General features: G+C 41.9%; 1 protein-coding gene across 2 annotated transcripts; it reads left to right on the top strand.

The window, feature by feature from the left end:
* LOC307027225 (lysosomal cholesterol signaling protein-like) lies at positions 1–26,390 on the top strand. 2 transcript variants are annotated; one of them, XM_079695433.1, is made up of 20 exons: positions 1–148; positions 1,239–1,453; positions 1,937–2,084; positions 2,435–2,564; positions 5,863–6,038; positions 6,803–6,955; positions 8,541–8,608; positions 8,901–9,072; positions 9,447–9,602; positions 9,853–9,936; positions 10,054–10,177; positions 10,478–10,562; positions 10,912–10,999; positions 12,389–12,608; positions 13,434–13,511; positions 16,683–16,831; positions 17,854–17,949; positions 18,050–18,114; positions 18,781–18,918; positions 20,893–26,390. In XM_079695433.1, the coding sequence occupies exons 2-20, from the start codon at positions 1,296–1,298 to the stop codon at positions 21,275–21,277; spliced, it is 2,673 nt and encodes an 890-aa protein (XP_079551559.1). In that variant the 5' UTR covers positions 1–148; positions 1,239–1,295; the 3' UTR covers positions 21,278–26,390. The 2 variants fall into 2 exon arrangements, with proteins under 2 accessions (XP_079551559.1, XP_079551560.1); XM_079695434.1 differs by having other exon boundaries at positions 20,835–21,035.
* The last annotated feature ends 261 nt before the right edge of the window (positions 26,391–26,651 follow it).

Here is a 26,651-nt window from a genome sequence, read left to right on the forward strand (position 1 = left end):
CGAACCACCTGTCCGTCATGTGTTTAGGGCGTTGCCTTTCTCGGCAGCTGTCAGATGCAGAGCTTCTCCTCTAAAACGGCCGAAAACACGGCAGGACAGATGAATATCGGACATTTGTGAACAAAAAAGCAGTCTTTTAGAAACAAAGGTAAGCACTTAATTTCTTAACAAATTGTTTTTAGTGATATATAAATGCCAGGTGTTGATGATAAAGCTTCTAACGGTTATTATTCCTGATGTTTTTAGCACCTAGCTAGTGCTAACGGTCACCTGGCAGTTACAATGGAGCAGTTGGATTTGTAGGCTGTTTATCGCATGAATATTAAGTGACGTAACATTGCCGTTAAATAATAAAATAGAGCATTACATGAACCGTTACTGAGCTAACTGTTTCGTTCAGGGGCGGAACCAGCAAATGGTTAGAAGGGGGGCACCATGAGAGACTGTTTATCATCCAGAAACACCCTTATTTACATTAAATATTAATATCATCTGCCTTGTTTTAGGCTCCCTGTAGTGGGAAGTAGGGCTTCACAATTAATCGGTCTCACCATGGACTATTTTTCAATTATATTTTGAATAGTGTTTAAAAAAGGAGAATTCAGCAGAGTATAAGGGGTACTATGAGAGACTGTTTACCTGACAGAAACAGCCTATTTGACCGTATATATTAATATAATCTGCCTTTCTTTGGATTCCCTGTAGTGGGGAAGTGTTGTACAATTTATCGAAATGTTTAATCATAATATTTTTCTGTTATATTGAGAATAAAGTGTTCCCCTTTGTCACTTGTCATACCAATACTACACATATTTTATTGCATTTTATTTTTAAGGGTATATTTATATTTCATCTATATTCCATGTACATATTGCTATTGTTATAATTTTTTTATTAAAATAGATTTGTATCTTTATTTGTTGGTCCTTTTCTTACAGTGTAGCTTCTTTAACTATGTTTACTGTATTTATGTATGCACCAAATACATCAAGGCAAATCCCTTGTATGTGTTAACCTTACGTATTTTTGTATGCCGACCCGGAAGCTAGCATCTCCCTGGTTCCCTTGACAAAAAGCCAATGGGATTTTTCCATTGGATTTTGGAATATTGCAGAAAATAAGCTCTGTGGTCAACACATGTTTATGATACTTACACGTTTTGTTAAGCTCTTTGTGTTAACACTGTTTGCAGGAGCGTTGTACATCGCCATTCATTGTACATCCCTTGTTTCCTCCAGAGTGCTGATCCTCCCCAACCATCTAGCGGACCATCGGACCCCCATCATATCCTCATCATGGAGGCCGCCAACAGCTACGTGCTCATCCACGGGAAGAACATATCCCAAAATACCCTGGCAGGCTCTGCAGCCGGGCCCCACATGTCCATCGATAAGCTGTTCCCGGCTCTCCTCGAGTGCTTTGGCATCATATTGTGTGGCTACATAGCTGGCAGGTAGGCAAAAGCAGTTAACACAATCTGGCAGTAAACACAATCTCACAATTTCAAGGGATTATTATAACGCCGATACCTTTAGGGAACAAACTTGCAAAATGCCATTTAAAAATGTCATCAACCAAGTGATAACTACAACAGTGAACCTTCTGTGTTCATGTTTCTCTCTGTCACAAGACTTAAATCGCACTTAATTCAAACTCAACACAAACAAAGTAAGTCTAACGAAAGCCTTCCTGTCTTTCTACTGTTACGACAATCACCACCTTTGTTTTTATCTACAAACAAACTCCTAATCCACCCATTTAAATATGAAAATATACGACACTGAGTAGTCTTTCATAGTCTTTTAAGTTGGTGTCACATAATAAGCTAGCATTTCAAGTTTTTGCTATATGCTGGAATTACCAAATCAACATATAAATAGTTATACGTGAACAACATCTGTGTGTTTATTGCTAACTCTTCTATTTGCTCCTACAGGGCAGATATCATCACACAGAGCCAGGCGAAGGGTTTGGGGGCCTTTGTGTCTAAATTCGCTCTTCCAGCTCTGCTCTTTAAAAACATGGTGCTGCTGGACTTTGGGGACGTCATCTGGGCGTTTCTCTGGAGCGTCATGGTCGCTAAGGTTGGTGTCTGACTGTCTGTTTATGTATATTATTTAATTCACTTAAAAAAAAAAAATAGCAACCTGTGTTCAAGGTCATACAATGACAAATGTTCTGTTTTCTTTACACTGCCTGTAAATACATACATAGTACATGTAGTGACAAACCAATAACAAGTACACAATATATGTATTTACTTTCTTTGCTATATCATGGTGTAGGATTTTAAGAAGTCATGTGATTATAACCTACATTTGAGACTCCTCTCCTGCAACCTAATTTAATTTGTTTTTGTTTCATTCGACTTTTATGTATTAACTGTTGTGTGTATGAAAAATAAAGCCTTTGAATGTTTCCATGCTGTGTGTAGGTGACGGTGTTTGCGCTGGTGTGTGTTCTGACTCTGATGGTGGCCAGTCCAGAGTGCAGATACAGCAAGGCGGGTCTGTACGCCATCTTTGCTACGCAGAGCAATGACTTCGCCTTAGGATACCCCATAGGTGAGGAAGACACTGATGCTTTCTACTCAAATGTTCTTGAAAATACCGTTTTTTAAAGGTCCCCTATTATACAGTTTTTCATCAATATATCACAGGTGTCAGATATATCCAGAGCCTGTCTCTGATTGGCTGAAACACCAAACGGATCATTGCAGCATTACCCATAATCCCCTCTGTTTCAGCCCTGTTTCCAAAGTGCTGATTATCTGTATGTTACTTTAGATGAAAATAAGGAGCCCCTCCCCACGCCCCTCTGAGAGACATTTGGTTACAAAGAACACAATGGTGCTCTAGGAGGAGATTCAGGTGATAAGGGGGGGGGGTTACCTTGGTTGCTCATTGGCTAATGGTTACACAAGACAAAAAACATTATGACATCATAAAGTGGCCAAAATCTGATCAGCTCATTTTCAAAATTTCAGAGTCTCTTTCCACAGAGGGGACACATGTTGATGTAGAAGAGACATGAGGAAGAGGGGACACGTGTTGATGTAGAAGAGACATGAGGAAGAGGGGACACGTGTTGATGTAGAAGAGACATGAGGAAGAGGGGACACGTGTTGATGTAGAAGAGACATGAGGAAGAGGGGACACGTGTTGATGTAGAAGAGACATGAAGAAGAGGGGACACATGTTGATGTAGAGGAGACATGAAGAAGAGGGGACACATGTTGATGTAGAAGAGACATGAGGAAGAGGGGACACATGTTGATGTAGAAGAGACATGGAGAAGAGGGGACACATGTTGATGTAGAAGAGACATGAAGAAGAGGGGACACACGTTGATGTAGAAGAGACATGGAGAAGAGGGGACACATGTTGATGTAGAAGAGACATGAAGAAGAGGGGACACATGTTGATGTAGAAGAGACATGGAGAAGAGGGGACACATGTTGATGTAGAAGAGACATGAAGAAGAGGGGACACATGTTGATGAAGAAGAGACATGAAGAAGAGGGGACACATGTTGATGAAGAAGAGACATGAAGAAGAGGGGACACATGTTGATGTAGAAGAGACAAGAGGAAGAGGGGACACATGTTGATGTAGAAGAGACATGAAGAAGAGGGGACACGTGTTGATGTAGAAGAGACATGAAGAAGAGGGGACACATGTTGATGTAGAAGAGACATGAAGAAGAGGGGACACATGTTGATGTAGAGGAGACATGAAGAAGAGGGGACACATGTTGATGTAGAAGAGACATGAAGAAGAGGGGACACATGTTGATGTAGAAGAGACATGAAGAAGAGGGGACACATGTTGATGTAGAAGAGACATGAAGAAGAGGGGACACATGTTGATGTAGAAGAGACATGGAGAAGAGGGGACACATGTTGATGTAGAAGAGACATGAAGAAGAGGGGACACATGTTGATGTAGAAGAGACATGAAGAAGAGGGGACACATGTTGATGAAGAAGAGACATGAAGAAGAGGGGACACATGTTGATGTAGAAGAGACATGAAGAAGAGGGGACACATGTTGATGAAGAAGAGACATGAAGAAGAGGGGACACATGTTGATGTAGAAGAGACATGAAGAAGAGGGGACACATGTTCATGAAGAAGAGGGGACACATGTTGATGTAGAAGAGACTTGAAGAAGAGGGGACACATGTTGATGTAGAAGAGACATGAAGAAGACGGGACACATATTGATGTAGAAGAGACAAGAGGAAGAGGGGACACATGTTGATGTAGAAGAGACATGAAGAAGAGGGGACACATGTTGATGTAGAAGAGACATGAAGAAGAGGGGACACATGTTGATGTAGAAGAGACATGAAGAAGACGGGACACATATTGATGTAGAAGAGACAAGAGGAAGAGGGGACACATGTTGATGTAGAAGAGACATGAAGAAGAGGGGACACATATTGATGTAGAAGAGACAAGAGGAAGAGGGGACACATGTTGATGAAGAAGAGACATGAAGAAGAGGGGACACATGTTGATGTAGAAGAGACATGAAGAAGAGGGGACACATGTTGATGTAGAGGAGACATGAAGAAGAGGGGACACATGCTGATGTAGAAGAGACATGAAGAAGAGGGGACACATGTTGATGTAGAAGAGACATGAAGAAGAGGGGACACATATTGATGTAGAAGAGACAAGAGGAAGAGGGGACACATGTTGATGAAGAAGAGACATGAAGAAGAGGGGACACATGTTGATGAAGAAGAGACATGAAGAAGAGGGGACACATGCTGATGAAGAAGAGACATGAAGAACAGAGGACACATGTTGATGTAGAAGAGACATGAAGAAGAGGGGACACATGTTGATGTAGAAGAGACATGACGAAGAGGGGACACATGTTGATGTAGAAGAGACATGGAGAAGAGGGGACACATGCTGATGTAGAAGAGACATGAAGAAGAGGGGACACATGTTGATGTAGAAGAGACATGAAGAAGAGGGGACACATGTTGATGAAGAAGAGACATGAAGAAGAGGGGACACATGCTGATGAAGAAGAGACATGAAGAACAGAGGACACATGTTGATGTAGAAGAGACATGAAGAAGAGGGGACACATGTTGATGTAGAAGAGACATGACGAAGAGGGGACACATGTTGATGTAGAAGAGACATGGAGAAGAGGGGACACATGCTGATGTAGAAGAGACATGAAGAAGAGGGGACACATGTTGATGTAGAAGAGACATGGAGAAGAGGGGACACATGTTGATGTAGAAGAGACATGAAGAAGAGGGGACACATGTTGATGTAGAAGAGACATGAAGAAGAGGGGACACATGTTGATGTAGAAGAGACATGAAGAAGAGGGGACACATGCTGATGTAGAAGAGACATGAAGAAGAGGGGACACATGTTGATGTAGAAGAGACATGAAGAAGAGGGGACACATGTTGATGTAGAAGAGACATCAAGAAGAGGGGACACATGTTGATGTAGAAAAGAAATGATGAAGAGGGGACACATGTTGATGTAGAAGAGACATGAAGAAGAGGGGACACATGTTGATGTAGAAGAGACATGAAGAAGAGGGGACACATGTTGATGTAGAAGAGACATGAAGAAGAGGGGACACATGCTGATGTAGAAGAGACATGAAGAAGAGGGGACACATGTTGATGTAGAAGAGACATGGAGAAAAGGGGACACATGTTGATGTAGAAGAGACATGAAGAAGAGGGGACACATGTTGATGTAGAATAGACATGGAGAAGAGGGGACACATGTTGATGTAGAAGAGACATGAAGAAGAGGGGACACATGTTGATGTAGAAGAGGTGACCTTTAAAGTCTCCTTTTCTCTGTGTTTCTAGTTGATGCTTTGTATCGGAGCACGTATCCAGAGTACCTGCAGTACATCTATCTGGTTGCCCCGGTTTCTCTCATGCTGCTCAATCCCATCGGCTTCGCTCTGTGTGAGGTGCAGAAGTGGAAGCAGACCAACCATTCACACAGCACTAAGCGCATCGTGGGAGTCGTAGTCCTACAGGTAATGTGTGCAAAGAGTGGTGCAGTGATGATGTAGGCTGTCAGGTAGCATCGTAAGGGTTTCTTTGGACAGTCGGCATTTGGAGTTCTGAATATTGCTGATTATAAAACGGACAAGTCAAATCAAGCAATCTGATTGGTTCTTAGCTGTGATATAATGAGCACATACCAAGGCCTGTCGTGAGCTATTGCTTAAATATAAGTTAAGCGAACACATGTTTATGAAAGGTACAGGTTTTGTTAAGCAGGACCTTCTCCACATATTAACACCCCTTTATGATTTTTGAAGTCAAAAGCTAACGTTAGGCTACTAAGGAACTACAGCACGGTCACATGACTTCACTTCACCACCGCTAATGTTGGGCGTGATGACGTTTCGTTGTCTCATTTAGACACTTGTTTGAGACAGACCTTATTTCAGGTTAACAACCAAAAACTCAATTACAAAAACTAGTTAGACAAAATTACACCTACAGATTTTACCAACCATTTTTTGTGGTCCTTGTATGGCAGTATATATTCTGAAGATGCTATGGAACTTAATTTGAGTCAGATCATTTTCATTTTGGAACAATCTAACACTGTCATATACTTACTTATGATTTATTCATTGCCAGTTTTGTGTTTAGCTTTGTTTAGCCTGCTATAATCTTGTGTTCATCCACCTTCTTTTCCCTAACTTTTAATGTATTCAAAGTGTTGTTGAATGTATGCCTTTTTGTTTTTATGTAAGTTGATCACTCCCTCTCTCTCTGCCCCCTGCAGGTGATGAAGAACCCCATAGTGTTCATGGTGATAATAGGGATCCTCTCCCACTTTGCACTGGGCCAGCAGATCCCCGCCGTGCTCTCTCAGTTCATCGACGGCCTGGCCAACTCTTTTGGAGGAGCGGCTCTGTTTTACCTCGGCCTCACTATGGTAGTTCCTTTTGGTTGATCACATTACATTTTGATTTACCTCTGTAAAGTCAGCAGTAGGTTTTTTTTAGCTGAGTATAATTTGAATTACCTTGGATGAGATTTCAAAAATGTTGACCCCTTTTGTTAATGCAAAGAGTAATACATGTTTTGTATGAACCAAAACTCTGGGTTTCCGGTCCTACGACCCTGGTTCTCTTTTTAGCAGGCCGGATCTCCATGGTAACTTATGCTGAACGGCTAGCCTGCTCCGGAGCAGGTTAGGTTCCAGGATAAGAGATCAACTCAGTGAAAGCACCGCCTGCTGACCAATCAGAGCTCAGTGTGCGGAGTTTAAAGCGATCAAGTCATATTACAGGAGAAAGGAAATACAGAAAAGCTGCCGTTGCAGGAAAGACGGCCGGCAAAAATCACCGACTGTGTGAACGTGAACATTAATAGAATATCACCTCCCATCTTCAGAGCAATCTGACTATTATAACATTAGCGTTAAGAAAGCTTACTCAAATATCTCCCACAACATAAGTAACCGGATCAGAGTAACATTAAGTACAGTCCGCGGCATATCACATCATAATGTATCATATATCTCCTTATCTGAGTCAGCTGAGCCGTATCTGGCCGTGCAACACTCACAGTGTCACATACTGTATGCAGAAGTATTATTTTAAGCAACACATTAAGTTGAGGAAACACTCGAGTCAAATGTAATTAAAGTCAGATCGTGTCTTAGACGGGGCAGTGATATCATAAACCTGTTAATGTACGCATTCAAACACTTTCTCTTTTACCAGCTGTATTCACCTTGCAGGTGCAGCTATGTGGCTTTGATCCTGGATAAAGTGTTTAAGTCATGGATGTTTAAAGTTTAACTTCTTCATTTGTCTAATATTATAATTTACTTTTCATTCAGGAAGTATGACGCTGTGCTGTCAGTGCACTTCTCCATGTTTGTGATTGGTCACATGTTGCTAAACCCGCCCCTTTCATGTGAACGCGCACATAACTAGATAGGGCAAAGCTGGCTTGAGTTAACGAGTTGATAACCAGCGTCGTAGGACCGCTTAGAAAGAGCGCGTTTGTTTTGGATTAGGTAAGCCGGGTAACTCAAACATATCCAGGTTATGTTGAACCTGCTTCGTCGTACAGGCCTCTGGAGTAAAGTGTGCAGAACCTACCTATGATGCTGTATTTCTGTTTGTCTTTCAAGGCTTCAAGGTTTCAAGGCTTTTATTAGTCATACGAACATAGCTACAGTCTAGTTATGACGAGGAAAATCTTAGGTCACAGGCTCCTCCAACAGTGCAACACAATTAAACAGATAAACAAAAAAAAAAATAGTGCAAGTAATTAGTACATACAAAAGGAAAAAAAGTGAAATAGTGCAAGTGATTTGAATGATATATTAGATCAATAATTCCTAAGTAGCAGCCAGATTAATGTTATGATGTTGTTTCAAGTGTAGGTGTTTAATAGTCTTATTGCCTGTGGGATGAAAGTGTCCCTGCCTTTCACCCATGTAAATGTTATAATCTGCATCATTTCCATTTCAGCATCAGTTAGTAATTTCTCTTTGTCTCTCGCAGGTCGGCCAGCTTAGGAAACTCACCAGAGACACCGGAGTCGCCTTGATTCTCCTCATCACAGCCAAACTGTAAGCAGGACTGGGATTGGTTTAATGTGTGATTTTAGTGTGGGGGTGGCTTTAATTGCAGTATAGCGAATAATCAAAAGTGTTAAGGTACAGTATAGCGAGGCAATGTTCGCTGGAACCACTCAATATACTGTATTTCTGCCCAGTGCAATGACACCACCATATATGGCTTTACACACAAGCGGTGTGCCACAATATTTCCATACACCCCTAAGTTACCCTCAATAACTATGACTGCCTGAACAGCTGGTCTTTGATGAAGTTTGAAACGTTTGTGTGTGTCTCTCTGCAGCCTGGTGATGCCTCTGGTGTGTAAAGACATGGTGGATATTCTGGATGTTGGGGTGAACAGCACCAGCTCCAATCACACCAGTCTGTCTAACTTTGCTTTCCTGTATGGAGTCTTCCCAACGGCACCCAGTGTGGCCATCTATGCTGCACACTACAACCTCGAGCTAGAGGTGGTAAGTACTGTTGATGCTGTAATCAAACTTAAAGCAGCAGTTAAATACAGAACAGAAGCAACAAAACAATTTCTGAAATGTTACAAGGTTCAAGGTTAGTTTATTTGTATAGCACATTTTAAGACACAGAGGCAATTCAAAGTGCTTCACATAGCAGGGTGTCCGCGGGGTCTTAAAAAGTATTAAAAGTTGATTGATCAATTTAGCGAAAATTAAGACTATTAAAAAGTATTAAACGGCCTTTTCCAAGGTATCACATTTTGACATTCTTCCCCTTCAGTTACTGCCCATGGTGTGGTAAATTATTAAGATGTTGTGTAATTTTGCTAACGAAAAAACACATTCTGATATTCCCCTCCTTTCCCTCTCCTCAGGTAACATCCGGGATGGTAATCAGTACGTTTCTGTCGGCTCCCATCATCTACGTGTCGGCATGGTTACTAACGATCCCTCTGATGGACCCCGCCCCCCTGGTGACTGAACTGCAGAACGTTAGCTTCAACATTAGCATCGTTAGCCTGCTAGCACTGGTGAGTGTGTTTGCTGAATCAAAAAATACGACTATGAATAAAAAATGCAAAACCATGTTTGTCAGACACACACACACACACACACACACACACACACACACACACACACACACACACACACACACACACACGTTCTGCTTCTTCCTGCACTGTATACTATTTGTTATTCTTTATGTTTGTGTTAGTAGTAAGCAGTAAGCTTAACAGTAAGCACATAATGAATAATGTGTGTGCCTGTGTTTCCCCTCAGGTGTGGACCATAGTGGTGATGTTGCTAAGCAGGAAGTTCAACAGACTCCCTCACCTCTTTGCCTTAAATCTCTTCCTCGCTCAGGTCAGTCACATCTCAAGTACTTTATAAACACAATATTGATATCAAGTCGTGTACAGCATGTGATGTGAAACAGAAATAACAATGGCTCCTCATATTAACTTGTGTACTCTCCTGTAGTTTTTGGTGTGTGTCAGTATGATCCTGTGGAACTTCTTGGCGACACAAGAGGACAATCTGCTGGGAAAGATCCTCACCTTCAGTCTGCTCTACGGCTCTCTGTACAGCACCTACATCTGGACAGGTGAACAGAATACTATTTTAACCTACATTCAACTTTTAAGAATATTTAGATATTAAACGGTTACCATCACAGATTATAAGAATCTATTTTATTGCAAACCCCCTCATACACAGTACATACTTGCAAAACGCATAAGCACCCCACCCCTTAAAACACACAAACACTTGACAGACAGCTTGAAATGAGTTCCCAGGGATGTATGGATGCTGTTTCCGTCAGTAAGACTCAGTTAGACTTCATACTAATTATAATGCATGCATGTACACACTGGTGTTCACATTTGTTTTTCGTGTTTTTCAGGTTTAATCCCTCTGTGTCTCGCTCTGACAAACAGAAATGATCTGCTGAGACTCAGACCAGGAATATTCATGGCTTTGGGTTGGGGGTGAGTCAAGACTCCTCACTACTTTTAATATAAATACTTATACACTTCTATTGGTTTGTAAAAGTGTACTTGTGCCACAGTAATTTATGTTGACTGAGATACAGTGTGTGTGTGTGTGTGTGTGTGTGTGTGTGTGTGTGTGTGTGTGTGTGTGTGTGTGTGTGTGTGTGTGTGTGTGTGTGTGTGTGTGTGTGTGTGTGTGTGTGTGTGTGTGTGTGTGTGTGTGTGTGTGTGTGTGTGTGTGTGTGTGTGTGTGTGTGTGTGTGTGTGTGTGTGTGTGTGTGTGTGTGTGTGTGTGTGTGTGTGTGTGTGTGTGTGTGTGTGTGTGTGTGTGTGTGTGTGTGTGTAGGGTTCCCTCCCTGATGGTGGGAGGTCTTCTGTTATTAGGAGAAAGGACTGATTCTATAGACTCTGCCTTCTTCTACGGTAGAGCTCAGGTTAGTTTGTTTTGACTTCTGTCTTCTCAGTTCTTTCTGAAGAAAATATTTGTATGAATCCCACAAAAGATCTACTGTGAGTATATACAGTACAAGTACTCACATGCAAAACCAGGAGGTCCCAGGAAGTGAACTGGCACACCTTCAGCTGCACACTTTGTATTTGTCTTGTCTATCATGTTTTGTAATTGTTTGTGTGATAGAGATGATGCAATGTTTTTAGTGTTTGTTGATTGTTATGTACCTGCCTCAGGACTGCAGATGGAAATGAGCTATTCTATATAATCTGGCATCTCTTCTCTTCTCTGAAAGTAATGTATTTGTATGCAAGGTCCTTGTTGAAATAAATAAATAATACTAGGACTTGAAACAGTGACCATCTGTTTCCCAAGCCAAGTCCCTACACCCTGAGATACTGACATAGTCCCTATTCAAATGTGTCAGGGAATCATTTGCCCTGCATGTCCTCCTTCGCCCTCTGACACATACCACACACACACGCACGCTCGCTCACTCACTCAGATGACTCCGAGCCATAAGCATCAACCAAAGTTGTGTCCCTCAGCTGTTTAGTCTAACTATTGATGAATGTTGATTACCCTCAGCAAACTAGTTAACACCTCCTACCAGAGAGGAGAACCCTCAGAATTGATGGTGGCATCTCAACCGTGTGGTCAGATCGTGGCCCGTTACATGTCTTGTACATCTTAACTTGTACTTATTGTGATGGAAACTTCTGAAGCAATTGGAAACAGGACTCAGAGAGACACGAGGAGAGCTGGAGCTTTGGTGGCAAACACTGACGGTTTATTTGGAGACAAGACAGGTGGTGTGTCACGAGTTGACACAGAGGTTACCAAACCAATTCTGAAGAACTCTTTCTGCAGCTCGAGGTTTTAACTAGTTCGGAGTGTAATAATCAACATTCTTCATCAGCGAGACTAAAGCAATATGGTCCCTGAATCTAACTAGAGCTCTCGTCCATGGGAAAGAACGTGCGCCAGGGAACCTTCGTCCCTGAACAGTAAACTACCTCATGGCGGCTTGTGCTCTGTCATAGACTGGCAACAACAATGCGCCCAAGCTCCTCCCCCTTAAGAGAGATAGCAGCAATACCCAAGCTCCTCCCCCTTAAGAGAGACAGCAGCAATACCCAAGCTCCTCCCCCTTAAGAGAGACAGCAGCAATACCCAAGCTCCTCCCCCTTAAGAGAGATAGCAGCAATACCCAAGGCCATAGACCTATGCCGTGGGAAAGGAGACAGTGAGAGGAGAAAATGATGAACTGGGTCGAAAGTTGAATACCTAAGCAGATGATTCCCCAACGTTTATAATAAAGAAACGTAAGTAGTGCATGAAGTTGAACTCATATCCTGTGCTCTCTCCTCAGATAATCAGCTCCACGGTGGTGCTGGCGGTCAGCCTGCTGCTCGGAGCGATCTCTCTGATGGGGCTCAGCCAGGGCGAGAGGGAGCAGAGCGGCTACGAAGCCCTGAACAGAGACGCTGTGACGGGCCTCAGCGAAGAGCCCAGGACCAACGGTGCTCTGGAAGATCCACAACAGCAACAACAAGAGACGATTACCTCACCGGCCTACAGTTCCAACTCAGGTAAGACACATTCAAACATATTTATTTTTACCAATATATTCCTGCACTTGAACTGTATCTGCATATTGAAGTATGAATGCTTGTTGTTTGTGTGTTGTCTTCTCCTGAATGTTGTACGTCTCTTGTTTGTTTTTTGTATTGGCACCTTATAAAAAGGAGTATGAAGGAGGGATTGATTATTTTTGCATCATTAAAATCATTATAATTTAAAAAATACATATATTAAAGGTGGGGTGGGTAAGTTTGAGAAACCGGCTCGAGATACACTTGTTGTCATATTCCATGGAATGCTCTTAACATCCCGATAGCAATGAATATCTGAAGTGCTTTGACAACAAATCCATAAACAAATGTCTTGGAAGCCGTGGCGCTGTAAAAAGCACGACCAATCATCTGAGCCGGCCCGGCTAAAGTAACTGGATGGCCGACCTGCCTGTCAGCCTTCCATCTGTCACAAACTTATCTCGTGCCCTCATTGGTCATGTTCGTGTGTGTTGGAGGAGGGGCTCTGTAAGGAAGTGGCAGATTTGTTCCGGCTGTGTATTTTCAAATTCTAGCGCAACTCTAACCCACCTTTAAATAATAATGGTGGGATATCTTAAGAGGGTCTGTACCAAACAAATATGTTTTGTTAGGTCTGTAAAATGCAATTTATATGTCAGGGTATCTCTGCAGCACCGCAACAGTTAATTCAAAATGACAAATAGGCTAACAAATATTTTGCATCGTGCTAATTGAAGTACTGCATTGGTCCATATTGTGGTTTTTGAATAATTGTGCAGGACAAACTTAAAATATGTGTGATGTCTTCTGTTGTGTTTTCAGAGCCCCACGGTTTCTCTCCTCTCCAGCCAATCCCTGACATGATAGCCAGCACGCAGACCGAGCTGTCCAACGGCACAGGTACAAAATATGAATAACAACAAATTCCTTGTAAACATATAAACATTTTCAAAGTGCAATAAAAGCTTTGCAGTCATTGGGAAGTATTCTAAAAAAAAATCACGATGTGAGGATCTTTTAAAGGTCTCCTATTACTGTATACTGTTTTTCATCAATATATTACAGGTCTCAGATATATATATCCAGAACCTGTCTCTGATTGGCTGAAACACCAAACAGATCATTGCAGCATTACCCATAATCCCCTCTGTTTCAGCCCTGTTTCCAAAGTGCTGATTCTCTGTCTGTAGCTTTAGATGAAAATAAGGAGCCCCTCCCCACGCCCCTCTGAGAGACATTTGGTTACAAAGAACTCAATAGGTGCTTTCACACCGCAGTACTTTTCCCACAAAGGTACATGAGAACTTAGTTCTTCAGAACTCTTTAGTTCTGATGAACTAAGTCCAGATCACGTTCACACCGGAATAAGCCCCTGGGGGAGGATTAGGCAAATGAAGCCGCTGACGTCACTTCTTCTTCTTCTGCTTTGGGTTTACTGGCAGGCCGCAAACAACTTCACGCCGTATACTGCCGCCCAAAATCCCCGGCCGGAAGTCCCCGGAGTTGGGGACTGGCTTCAGTAGAAGCTGCTGGGACTCCCAGCAGCTTCTACTGAAGCCTTCAGAGTAAATCGCCAGAACGCCGACACCTCCTCATCTCCACCGCTCCCATGTTTTATTTTGTGTTGTCATAAGTTATTCTTTCTCCGTTTCTGCACTGGGCTAATGCTAATGCTAATAATGCTAATGCTAATAATGCTAATGCGAGGATAATAAAATGGTGGCTTCACAACACTTTGTTTGAGTTTTACGGGGCGTGGTTTGCAATCCGCCCATCCAATCAGAAATATAGCTGTTTTCTCACGTGAGAGTCCCTGCTCTCTAGCAGGGACGGAAAAGGGGGTAAAAAGGTTCTCATGAACTAATTTTAGTTCCGGCTCTTTTTGGTGTGAACGCGACATTTCGGAACTATATCGGAACTAAAGTGGGAAAAAAGTACTGCGGTGTGAACGCGGCTAATGGTGCTCTAGGAGGAGATTCAGGTGATAAGGGGGGGGGTTACCTTGGTTGGCGATTGGCTAATGGTTACACAAGCCAACATATCGTTATGACATCATAAAGTGGCCAAAATCTGATCAGCTCATTTTCAGACAAAAAGAGAGAGAACCTTTGTTCCTGAAACTTTCAGAGTCTCTTTCCACAGGGGGGACACATGTTGATGTAGAAGAGACATGAAGAAGAGGGGACACATGTTGATGTAGAAGAGACATGAAGAAGAGGGGACACATGTTGATGTAGAAGAGACATGAAGAAGAGGGGACACATGTTGATGTAGAAGAGACATGAAGAAGAGGGGACACATGTTGATGTAGAAGAGACATGAAGAAAAGGGGACACATGTTGATGTAGAAGAGACATGAAAAAGAGGGGACACATGTTGATGTAGAAGAGGCATGAAGAAGAGGGGACACGTGTTGATGTAGAAGAGACATGGAGAAGAGGGGACACATGTTGATGTAGAAGAGACATGAAGAAGAGGGGACACATGTTGATGTAGAAGAGACATGAAGAAGAGGGGACACGTGTTGATGTAGAAGAGACATGGAGAAGAGGGGACACATGTTGATGTAGAAGAGACATGAAGAAGAGGGGACACGTGTTGATGTAGAAGAGACATGAAGAAGAGGGGACACATGTTGATGTAGAAGAGACATGGAGAAGAGGGGACACATGTTGATGAAGAAGAGGGGACACATGTTGATGTAGAAGAGACATGAGGAAGAGGGGACACATGTTGATGTAGAAGAGACAAGAGGAAGAGGGGACACATGTTGATGTAGGAGAGACATGAAGAAGAGGGGACACATGTTGATGTAGAAGAGACATGAAGAAGAGGGGACACATGTTGATGTAGAAGAGACATGAAGAAGAGGGGACACATGTTGATGTAGAAGAGACATGGAGAAGAGGGGACACATGTTGATGTAGAAGAGACATGAGGAAGAGGGGACACATGTTGATGTAGAAGAGACATGAAGAAGAGGGGACACATGTTGATGTAGAAGAGACATGAAGAAGAGGGGACACATGTTGATGTAGAAGAGACATGAAGAAGAGGGGACACGTTTTGATGTAGAAGAGACATGAAGAAGAGGGGACACATGTTGATGTAGAAGAGACATGAAGAAGAGGGGACACATGTTGATGTAGAAGAGACATGAGGAAGAGGGGACACATGTTGATTTAGAAGAGACATGAGGAAGAGGGGACACATGTTGATGTAGAAGAGACATGAGGAAGAGGGGACACATGTTGATGTAGAGGAGACATGAAGAAGAGGGGACACATGGTGATGTAGGAGAGACATGAAGAAGAGGGGACACATGTTGATGTAGAAGAGACATGAAGAAGAGGGGACACATGTTGATGTAGAAGAGACATGAAGAAGAGGGGACACATGTTGATGTAGAAGAGACATGAAGAAGAGGGGACACATGTTGATGTAGAAGAGACATGAAGAAGAGGGGACACATGTTGATGTAGAAGAGACATGAAGAAGAGGGGACACATGTTGATGTAGAAGAGACATGAAGAAGAGGGGACACATGTTTATGTAGAAGAGACATGAAGAAGAGGGGACACATGTTGATGTAGAAGAGACATGAAGAAGAGGGGACACATGTTGATGTAGAAGAGACATGAAGAAGAGGGGACACATGTTGATTTAGAAGAGACATGAAGAAGAGGGGACACATGTTGATGTAGAAGAGATATGAAGAAGAGGGGACACATGTTTATGTAGAAGAGACATGAAGAAGAGGGGACACATGTTGATGTAGAAGAGACATGGAGAAGAGGGGACACATGTTGATGTAGAGGAGACATGAAGAAGAGGGGACACATGTTGATATAGAATAGACATGAAGAAGAGGGGACACATGTTGATGTAGAAGAGACATGAAGAAGAGGGGACACATGTTGATGTAGAAGAGATATGAAGAAGAGGGGACACATGTTGATGTAGAAGAGACATGGAGAAGAGGGGACACATGTTGATGTAGAAGAGACATGGAGAAGTGGATTTTTCATAATAGGTGACCTTTAATTTATTTGTGTTTCTTTCCCTCTCCAGGCCACAGTGGGGCGCTGTTTGACGGGCTGCCGGCCTCCTCCTCTGAGCAGCCGCTGAACCTGCCCCCCCCCGGGCTGCAGCCCACTGATGACAAACAGACGGTCAGACACGCTCTGCTCTGCCTGCTGCTGTTCGTCAGCCTGCTAGCGGTGAGAAAACACAGTCATTTAAACCATGTTGGGAAAATACTGAATGTCCTCTTCCAATCTGAGAGTCACATGATCACAAAGGTATCCCAACTGTAGCTGTGAACATGACAGGATGTGTGATTACCTAGAAGAGCATCAGGACTGTTTGAGGCATATGATAGCTATGTGGTTAACATGATGATTCAGCCTCTATGGAGAGAGACATATGACAAGCATGATCATTTCTGACGTGGAGCTAATCTGAAGTAAACATTGAATACTGCTTTCTATTCCTCCATCTTGTGACTGTGGAACTCCCTCTCTTGGGTATCAGCATGTGAAGGACACTGTTCAGGAACTAGTTGATGCTCTGTATGTGATGACTACTTCCATTCTGGAGAGGATCACAAACACATGGATGAAAAAGCGAGAATTCTGAGATTTTGAGAAAAAGGGAGAATTTTGAGATTTTGAGAAAAAGTCAGGATTTTTGAGATTTTGAGAAAAAGTCAGGATTTTGAGACAAAGTCATGATTTTCTACATGACAGGATGTATGATTCCCTAGAACAGTGCTTCTCAAAGTGTGGTCCGCGGACCTCTGGTGGTCCGTGAGCGCCCCCTAGTGGTCCGTGAGTATATTGGTAAAATTTCACATTTGAAATAAATAAATACATTTTAAGTTTTCCGCACTCGGAGCAAGCTTAAGTTTCACTTTCGATTGCATGATATAGCCCAGCGCAACACCTTCGTCACACATGTTGCCACTTGTTTGTAAAAAAAAACCGATATGTTTTTTGATATTTGTGGCGTTAGGTGGTCCGAGTGTTATTTTATTGGTTAAATGGTCCTTGGTATGAAAAAGTTTGAGAAACACTGCCCTAGAAGAACCGGTATTCCTCCATCTTGTGAATGTGTAACTGATGACTACTTCCATTCTTGAGAGGATCATACATACATAGATCCTGAGATTGAAGCTCAAGCCGGTGACGGAATGAGTCTTAATGCCAGTCAAAATGAGTTGTCTTCCTCTGTGTGTGTGTAGAATCTGTCCAGCTGTCTGTGGTGGCTGTTCAACAAAGATCCAGGAAGACTCTACCTGGAGCTGCAGTTCTTCTGTGCCGTGGCAAACTATGGACAGGTACCACTGAGTGTAGAGTGTCTGTGCGTTAAATATGTCAACATGACCTGATTTGAGCCCAAACAACTATAACTAACATTCCTCTTCCTCTTTGTCTCAGGGCTTCCTGTCCTTTGGGATCTTCGGTCTGGACAGACATCTCATCATCCTGCCCTTCAAGAAGAAGTGAGTGTTAGAGCTATAAGGAGCTCAGAGCTAATGTATAGATTATTAGAATCCAATCCAACTTTATTTATATAGCACATTTAAAAACAAGAGTTGACCAAAGTGCTGTACATCAATAATTATATATAAAAAGCAGCATAAATACATTTCGACAAAACCGATCGGACAAAAGAAACTAATGTAAAAGCACGAGACAATAAAAACCCTACTTATAGCAACAGACTGAAAACCCTCATACAATATGTTAAAACGTTTTAAAACACAACTACATAGAAAACCCCAATTTAGAAAACTTGTGTGTGTGTGTGTGTGTGTGTGTGTGTGTGTGTGTGTGTGTGTGTGTGTGTGTGTGTGTGTGTGTGTGTGTGTGTGTGTGTGTGTGTGTGTGTGTGTGTGTGTGTGTGTGTGTGTGTGTGTGTGTGTGTGTGTGTGTCCTAGCATTACCATCCTTGTGGGGACCTACATTTGTTTACACAGCCACGGGTGGGGACTGGCTTCCCTTATGGGGACATCATGAGGGGAATCATCAATTTCAGGGTGAAGACTTGGTTAGGGTTAGGCATGTGTTGGTGGGTTATGGTTAAGGTTAGGATAAGTCTTCAGGAAATGCATGTAATTCAATGTAATGTCCCCTGAAGTGATGTAAACATGGTGTGTGTGTGTCAGGTTTCTGTGGCTGTGGCAGGGCAGGGAGGCGGAGGATTTAAGTCCCTCGGGTGTACCGGAGGAAGTCAGACTCACCTGTACGCAGTTTGTCCGATACCACAAAGACCAGTGTGTTCAGGACATAGTTCACACACGCAGGTAAGAGTGCTGCTCTGGGTTTTGTATAATGTGTCGTTCAGTGTGTGTGTGTTCTCTGTGGAAAGCATGTGCAAATATGTGGTGAAAAATGACATTCTTTCTGCTTGTTGGATTCATTTTTCTGTCAATTGAGTGGCATTTGAGTAAATGAGCATGTTATTTTATATTCCTTGATTTTGTTCTCTTTTGGCTGTGTCCCTGCAACATGACTTGTGATTACTTTCCACAATGATTTGTCTCTGCTGCATCTTTGCATGTCATCCATCAGTTGATCTGTTTTGCTGCACTTACTGATGTTCTCTAACCACAAAGTAATGATCCTGTTCAAAACAAATTGAAGTTGAGCGATTACACATTCATACTGTATGTTGTAAATGTGTAATTTTGCAGAAATCTTACAATATTTTAAAGGGCCCTATCACGCTTTTTTGGGGTTTTCCCTATCCAGTAGTTATTTAGGTTTTTGTGCATGTAAATGGTCTGCAAAGGTTACAATCCCAAAGTTCGCTCCAGAGAGAGATTCTTGCACTTCTATTGGCTACCATTCCAACACATTGTACGTGATAGGCTAAGGGGCGGGACATCTTTAAGAAGTAGAGACACTACATACTGATATACACCTGAACATCAGCAGGAGAGGACTCTTTAAAGTAGAGACACTACATACTGATATACACCTGAACATCAGTAGGAGAGGACTCTTTAAAGTAGAGACACTACATACTGATATACACCTGAAGATCAGCAGGAGAGGACTCTTTAAAGTAGAGACACTACATACTAATATACACCTGAACATCAGCAGGAGAGGACTCTTTAAAGTAGAGACACTACATACTGATATACACCTAAACATCAGCAGGAGAGGACTCTTTAAAGTAGAGACACTACATACTGATATACACCTGAACATCAGCAGGAGAGGACTCTTTAAAGTAGAGACACTACATACTGATATACACCTGAACATCAGCAGGAGAGAACTCTTTAAAGTAGAGACACTACATACTGATATACACCTGAACATCAGCAGGAGAGGACTCTTTAAAGTAGAGACACTACATACTGATATACACCTGAACATCAGCAGGAGAGGACTCTTTAAAGTAGAGACACTACATACTGATATACACCTGAACATCAGCAGGAGAGAACTCTTTAAAGTAGAGACACTACATACTGATATACACCTGAACATCAGCAGGAGAGGACTCTTTAAAGTAGAGACACTACATACTGATATACACCTGATAATCAGCAGGAGAGGACTCTTTAAAGTAGAGACACTACATACTGATATACACCTGAACATCAGCAGGAGAGGACTCTTTAAAGTAGAGACACTACATACTGATATACACCTGAACATCAGCAGGAGAGAACTCTTTAAAGTAGAGACACTACATACTGATATACACCTGAACATCAGCAGAAGAGGACTCTTTAAAGTAGAGACACTACATACTGATATACACCTGAACACCAGCAGGAGAGGACTCTTTAAAGTAGAGACACTACATACTGATATACACCTGAACATCAGCAGGAGAGGACTCTTTAAAGTAGAGACACTACATACTGATATACACCTGATCATCAGCAGGAGAGGACTCTTTAAAGTAGAGAGACTACATACTGATATACACCTGAACATCAGCAGGAGAGGACTCTTTAAAGTAGAGACACTACATACTGATATACACCTGAACATCAGCAGGAGAGGACTCTTTATGTTCAATCTGCCTCTACAAAAGCTCTACTCACTAAAACATTGAGTTTCTGTTTGTTGTGACTCTTTTCTTTTATCCTAACATAAACGTCTACCCGCTATTCTTTGCTGCTCTTTATTAACCGTATATACTTTCTTCCTCCCTGCTTCCCTTTGCCTGCCCTGTTTTTCCTTCCTTCTCTAAAAGTGGCTCAGGGGAAAGTGTGAGCGGCTCCACCGGTGAATCCTTCCTCTAATAATGACAGGTTTGAAGAACCACAGGAGGAAGGTGGGCCTTTGAGACATTCCCCCTCCCATCATCCTCTTCATCAGGAGATTCCAGATGAAACCAGCGCCCAACTCCAGAGTAAAAACCAAGCACATGTTTCCATCTCTGAGGAGCAGATTCCCCCGTCTACTGACACAGATAATCCTCCCCTCCTACGCCAGCATGATCTCCATCCACACGCCACCATTGGGAGGGCGTTTCGAGGCAGCGCTTTAGTGGACTGGCTGGTTTCGAGGGGCTTGTGTTCGGAGAGGACGGACGCCATGTTGTACGGAGTTCGTCTTCAGCAGGGAGGAGTGTTGGATCGACAGCACAGATTCAGAGACGAGCCCTCGCTGATGTACCGCTTCACAGACGAGTAGGGGCTACACCATGTGAGAGGGAGCGAAAGGGCTGCACAATTTTATTCAAAAGTGATCGTGATATGGACTAGTCGTGCGATATCAAATCAACATTTATTATAGCCCCAAATCACAAGAAATGTACCAAAAAAAAATGCAAACGTCATAGCATAAAAACATTATACATCAACATAAGTACTGGGATAAAAGCATGTGACTGAAGTGATGGTAACGATGATGGAAGCTAGGTGATGGATATTAGTTTACAAGGTAGACACATGCGAACAGATGGCTTTTGAGTTTGCTTTCAAAGGAGTTCACGGAATTAGCTTCGCGGACGATTCCAAAGGAGAGGCGCTCTGGATGAAAAGGCTCTGATATCAAACTAGCAGGACGAAAAACATCTGCTTATAGTGGCTGGGATTTGTTTTCGTTTGACTCCAGAAAGTTCAACCCTTCTGTGAATCAGAGGTAAATGAAAGCGTCCACTACCGACTTGATGATACCAAAACCACGACACCACAAGTCAATCAAATATATAACTAGGCTGACACGTGTTATCACAATCTGAAACGTATATGAATACACGCTCGCAGACATCCCTGCTTTAAGGAATATATCCGTCTAAACAATAACAAACGTAGCCTCAGAATAATCCAAAAACATCAGTATATATAAATCAATATTTACAAAATAATACAAAAAGAGTGGTATCCATTAAACTGAAATTCAGTCTTGCCAACAAACCCAGAAATAAATATATGCTAAATATTTGTTAAATAACACTTTGAATGAAGCATTGTGGACAAAACAGATATGTGTGGTACAAAACAACACAATATTCGTTCAATATAGTTCTCAATGATGATTGGAGTATCCTGAATCATATCGCAAATAGTTATTTGTTCCAAATTGTGCAGCCCTATTGGTGGAGGTGTTATATTTAAAGTTTATGTATTCATGGTGTCGGCCTCTTGCTTGTCCACTCCCTGTCGCCAAAATGTAAAACCACCAGGTTCTGTGAGGCTTTCTTTGCACCCCCTTGAATAATGGTAATACACACGATAACTGACACAACGAAACAAGCGCTCCCTTTCTCTCGGCTCCGGGACAACTCCATTTGAATTAAGGACTAATGACGCTTCTCTAAATGGAAGTGGCGTTGATCATAGTTGTATCACTGATCCTATACAAGATGTGAAAAGTGTTTTTTCTGGATTCCTGCGAGCCAGCCAACTTCCCGTCTTCATTACGTGAAGGACAAATAAGCTTTGTTTTTGTTTACGAGTTCACGTTCATCAGCCTCAAATGTTGCGCCATTTTGTTTCCTTTGAGCCGAGGAGCTTCTCACTGAAAGGCTTTCCTGCTCGCTCCGTTTGATCTTGTTTTTCGTTCAGATGACATTCAAATCATCTTGCCTGTTTTCCAGTATTAGATATTTTGCACGTTGTGTCTTTGAACCACTCCGGTCTACAGTAAGTTCCCGCATGAACAGACGGACTTCTGCTCGGCACTGAACATCTTTGCACTGACTGATAATAACCTTCTTCACGTTTTTTTTTATTATTATTATGCAACTCACTGGATGTGTGTCCTGTGATGATGCTGCCAGATGAGATTTTGTGTTATATTTGCATCGTGCTGTCAATTTAAAACGTTTATTAAGGACTGTCTGTGGTTATGCCATTTGATCAATTCATGGTGGAACATTTGCACAGATGTCTGCAAGCCAAACCTGGCACAAGGTATTTAATACGTTAGTCTATTTTGGGAGACAGATCCAAAACAAATTGCCAAGATTCCTCCAGAGCGTAAGATAAGAGAGATATGATGGTGCTTCTCTCTTATCTTACACTCTGAAGGAAGTGTAGTGAGAAACATTCCCCACAAATCTTTATCTAAAACAGGTCTGTTAGAGTTGTTTGTTTTGTGTTGTTACACTTTATCACTGATACAGCTACAGTCCCAAACTGGCTCCTATTACGGTGTCCGACACGTGCAAACGCTACGACCACCCAAAACATTTCCGTTATGAGAAACATGCTGATATACAAACACTAAGGTACCGAGACAAACGCATACGGAGAATCATCTTCACCGACTTGAGGAAACATGCAACGCGTTTATTGAAACTGCTGCAAGAAGCTCGAACGGACCCCAAAGGACAGTTAGAAGTTTAGCCTTTGGAACTCGTTTGCACCCGACGGCCGAAGTACCTAATGTACGCAAATCTGTCCTAAACATGATGAGTGGAAGTCATTCCCTTTACTGAGTTGTTTGCAGATGTTTTGGCTCCTACACTACACTTCTGTTTGCCTGTCAGGTTGCTGCTGATTTGTGATGCTACTGTGAGATGGGCAGTGTGTTGCAGAAGAGGGATGGATGGGGAAACATGCACATATGAGCAGAGAGAACTGTTTGTTGGATCTTTCACATACCTCAAAGCTGACTTTATAAATCAAAAAGGCAGCCAGATTTAAAGACCACACACACACACACACACACACACACACACACACACACACACACACACACACACACACACACACACACACGATGTCCAGTGTTTTAAACGTGTATTCCCTTCAAAAGTTTTTGTCATTTCTACCTGCATTCACAAAATACTACATCGTAAAAATACTCTGTTACATTTAAGATTCCTGCATTTAAAGTCTAACTTAATGCCATTAGTGTTGGCATCGAAATGTACTTAAAAAAACGAAAATGAAAGTACTCGTTTTGGGGAATCGTGTATTAAATTACTAGACTATGATTGTATTTCAATGTGTTCTCACTGTTAAAGGTGGAGCTCATTTCAATCACTTTGATATACTACTGGAGTAAAAAGTACAATATTGGCTTCCTAAAAGTAGAATAAAATGAAAATACTTAAGTACAAATATGTCAAAATTGTACAATACTTAAGTTTATGTACTTTTACATCCCGCAACTGCCTTTCACATGAAGTAAAACGTCCTCTCAGAAACGATGTGCATGTATTTCCTTCTGAGTGTTTTCTGCACACTGTCTCCACATTTAACATCAGGTCGTTTTGTTTACTGTGTGTGTGTGTGTGTGTGTGTGTGTGTGTGTGTGTGTGTGTGTGTGTGTGTGTGTGTGTGTGTGTGTGTGTGTGTGTGTGTGTGTGTGTGTGTGTGTGTGTGTGTGTGTGTGTGTGTGTGTGTGTGTGTGTGTGTGTGTGTGTGTGTGTGTGTGTGTGTGTGTGTGTGTGTGTGTGTGTGTGTGTGTGTGTGTGTGTGTGTGTGTGCCAGAAAGAGATTCCGTGAGGTGTGAAAGTGTGTCGTTGCTTTGTGTACCTGTTGATGTTTTAAGGTGTTGCTGTAAAGTCAATCAGGGTGAACCACTGCGAGAGAGTCACAAATAAAATACTGTCTGCATCCAAAATCACTTCGTCTCGACACTTATTGAGGATTGAAATCATTCAAAACTGGCAGATGAAGACGTCTCTAAAGATTTGTTAACATATTAACACATTAAACAGAAATGAAAAACCTGCATTTTGTTCAAAATGTTGGTTTTATTTATATATTTTTTTTAAAGATTGTGTCTCCCCTGAGCAGATTTGACTTAATACAGGAGAACCAAATCTCTCCGGAGACCTTCAGGAACTCAAGGTCGTTTTTTAAAACTTAATGCAACAGCGAAAAAACATTGTTTTACTCTCCAAGGTATTCATAGACTGTGCTGATGAAAGAATCTTTATTTGGGACTTCTTTTACATTCAACAACACCCTCACAAGTGGAGCCATGAAGCGCACAGAGCGAAAAACAAGAGAAGTGACTGTGGATGAATCCTGACCTTCAGAATACGGGATTTGACATTAAAAACAATGTTTTCTTTTACAAAAGATAGAAAATATGGCTGCAGATTGTCCCTTGTGCACTGAAGCTTTTCTTTGATAACAATTCTCTATAAACTCTGATTTAAAAAATAAATAAATAGCACAATCATCTTAAACAGTAAATCAGTAACACTGACAGCAACATAAATCAAAGGACATTACTACACATGAAAGGCTCTGTATTCACACATTCTCTCACGACAGTCTCCAATTCAAACAAGAAAAAAGGACCTCAGTGTTCGCTAACTTCCACGAGCTAACCCACGTGTGTCAAACTCAAGGCCCGGGGGCCAAATCAGGCCCGTGGTGGATTTAATTTTGGCCCGCAGGATAATTTCTAATTCCTATTAGATCTGGCCCTCCGGTATATTGCACGCACACCTTCACTCCATCCTGAGGGTCTCCTCAGCTCAGAGCCTGAGCCCAAACATTGATGACCTTGCACCCAAGATGAGATGCCAAGTATCTGAGCTAGCATCACAGAGCAGCACACTGAGTTTAATGGATGTTTCCTTCTGCACTTTCTCTCTCACGACAACAGGGCATGTTTGGTTTCTCTTTGAGGGAAATAGTTTTGTTGAAGCTGTTGTTGGCCTGTGGGAAATGTACTCATAAGAAATGACTCTGGAGAAGCTGCAGATAGAGCCATAAGAAATGAATGAACTGATTATTTAATGTTTAATGTTGTTTTTATAGGCAATCATTGAAGCTTTGTTAGTTCCAGGTTTAATATGTGGAATAAGTCATTTCAATAAGTTCTGCAATAAACATTGAACCAGTCCGGCCCTCCACTAGTACCCATTTTTTTATTTTGGCCCACTGTGTATTTGAGTTTGACACCCTCAGCTAAACAAACACATCCATATAGTATCCACACACATTAAAACACACTCTTCACAGCATCCTACAGTAAAATCCATGGTAAACAAAGTCAGAAAGCACAAAAGAGAGACGACAATGAAAAGATGTTGCGCTCGTTGTGCACAGCTCGTGTTAAGCGTATCTGTTTAAGACATGTGTAAGTACTTCAATTATAATGGAGATATTTAAACAATAATATATCAAAAAATAAATATGTTTCACGCAATTCCTGGCACAAAACAGCTGCGAACATTCAGTGAGAGAAGGGTAACGTGAGGAGGAGAGACATTATAGTTTTGCATGTTAATTGTAAATGACCTTTAAGGGTCTTTAAAGTCTAGTGACGTCGAAATGTAAAAAAACAATACAGAAAGAATCAGGTTATTGCTATGATGAGGCATTTTGTTGCATCTTGTCAGTGAAAAATGTGTAACTTTTCCACAATATCTAAATGGAGAGAGAGGGGGGGAGAGGGAGAGAGAGAAATAAAACAATTGTTTTTAATTGTTATTTTTAAGGGGCTTAACTTTAGAGTAAAGACCCTCTGCATTCCCACACAGGTGTTTTTCAGTTCTTCATTTTACCTATAAGAATAAAATATGTGTGCTATTTCGTGCACTGACAGGAGCTACAGAGCGGACGGGAGACTCAGGGAGACGTCCAGTAGGCTA

Source organism: Notothenia rossii (assembly GCF_949606895.1).
Source record: "Notothenia rossii genome assembly, contig: scaffold_411, whole genome shotgun sequence".
Classification (NCBI taxonomy): Eukaryota; Metazoa; Chordata; class Actinopteri; order Perciformes; family Nototheniidae; genus Notothenia; species Notothenia rossii.

Excerpts from the sequence above, each read along its gene's own strand:
- LOC307027225 (XM_079695433.1), top strand. The coding sequence starts at position 1,296 with ATGGAGGCCGCCAACAGCTACGTGCTCATCCACGGGAAGAACATATCC. Across the intron at positions 9,073-9,446 it reads ACAACCTCGAGCTAGAGGTG|GTAACATCCGGGATGGTAAT; the intron begins GTAAGTACTGTT and ends CCCTCTCCTCAG. Across the intron at positions 13,512-16,682 it reads CGAGCTGTCCAACGGCACAG|GCCACAGTGGGGCGCTGTTT; the intron begins GTACAAAATATG and ends TTCCCTCTCCAG.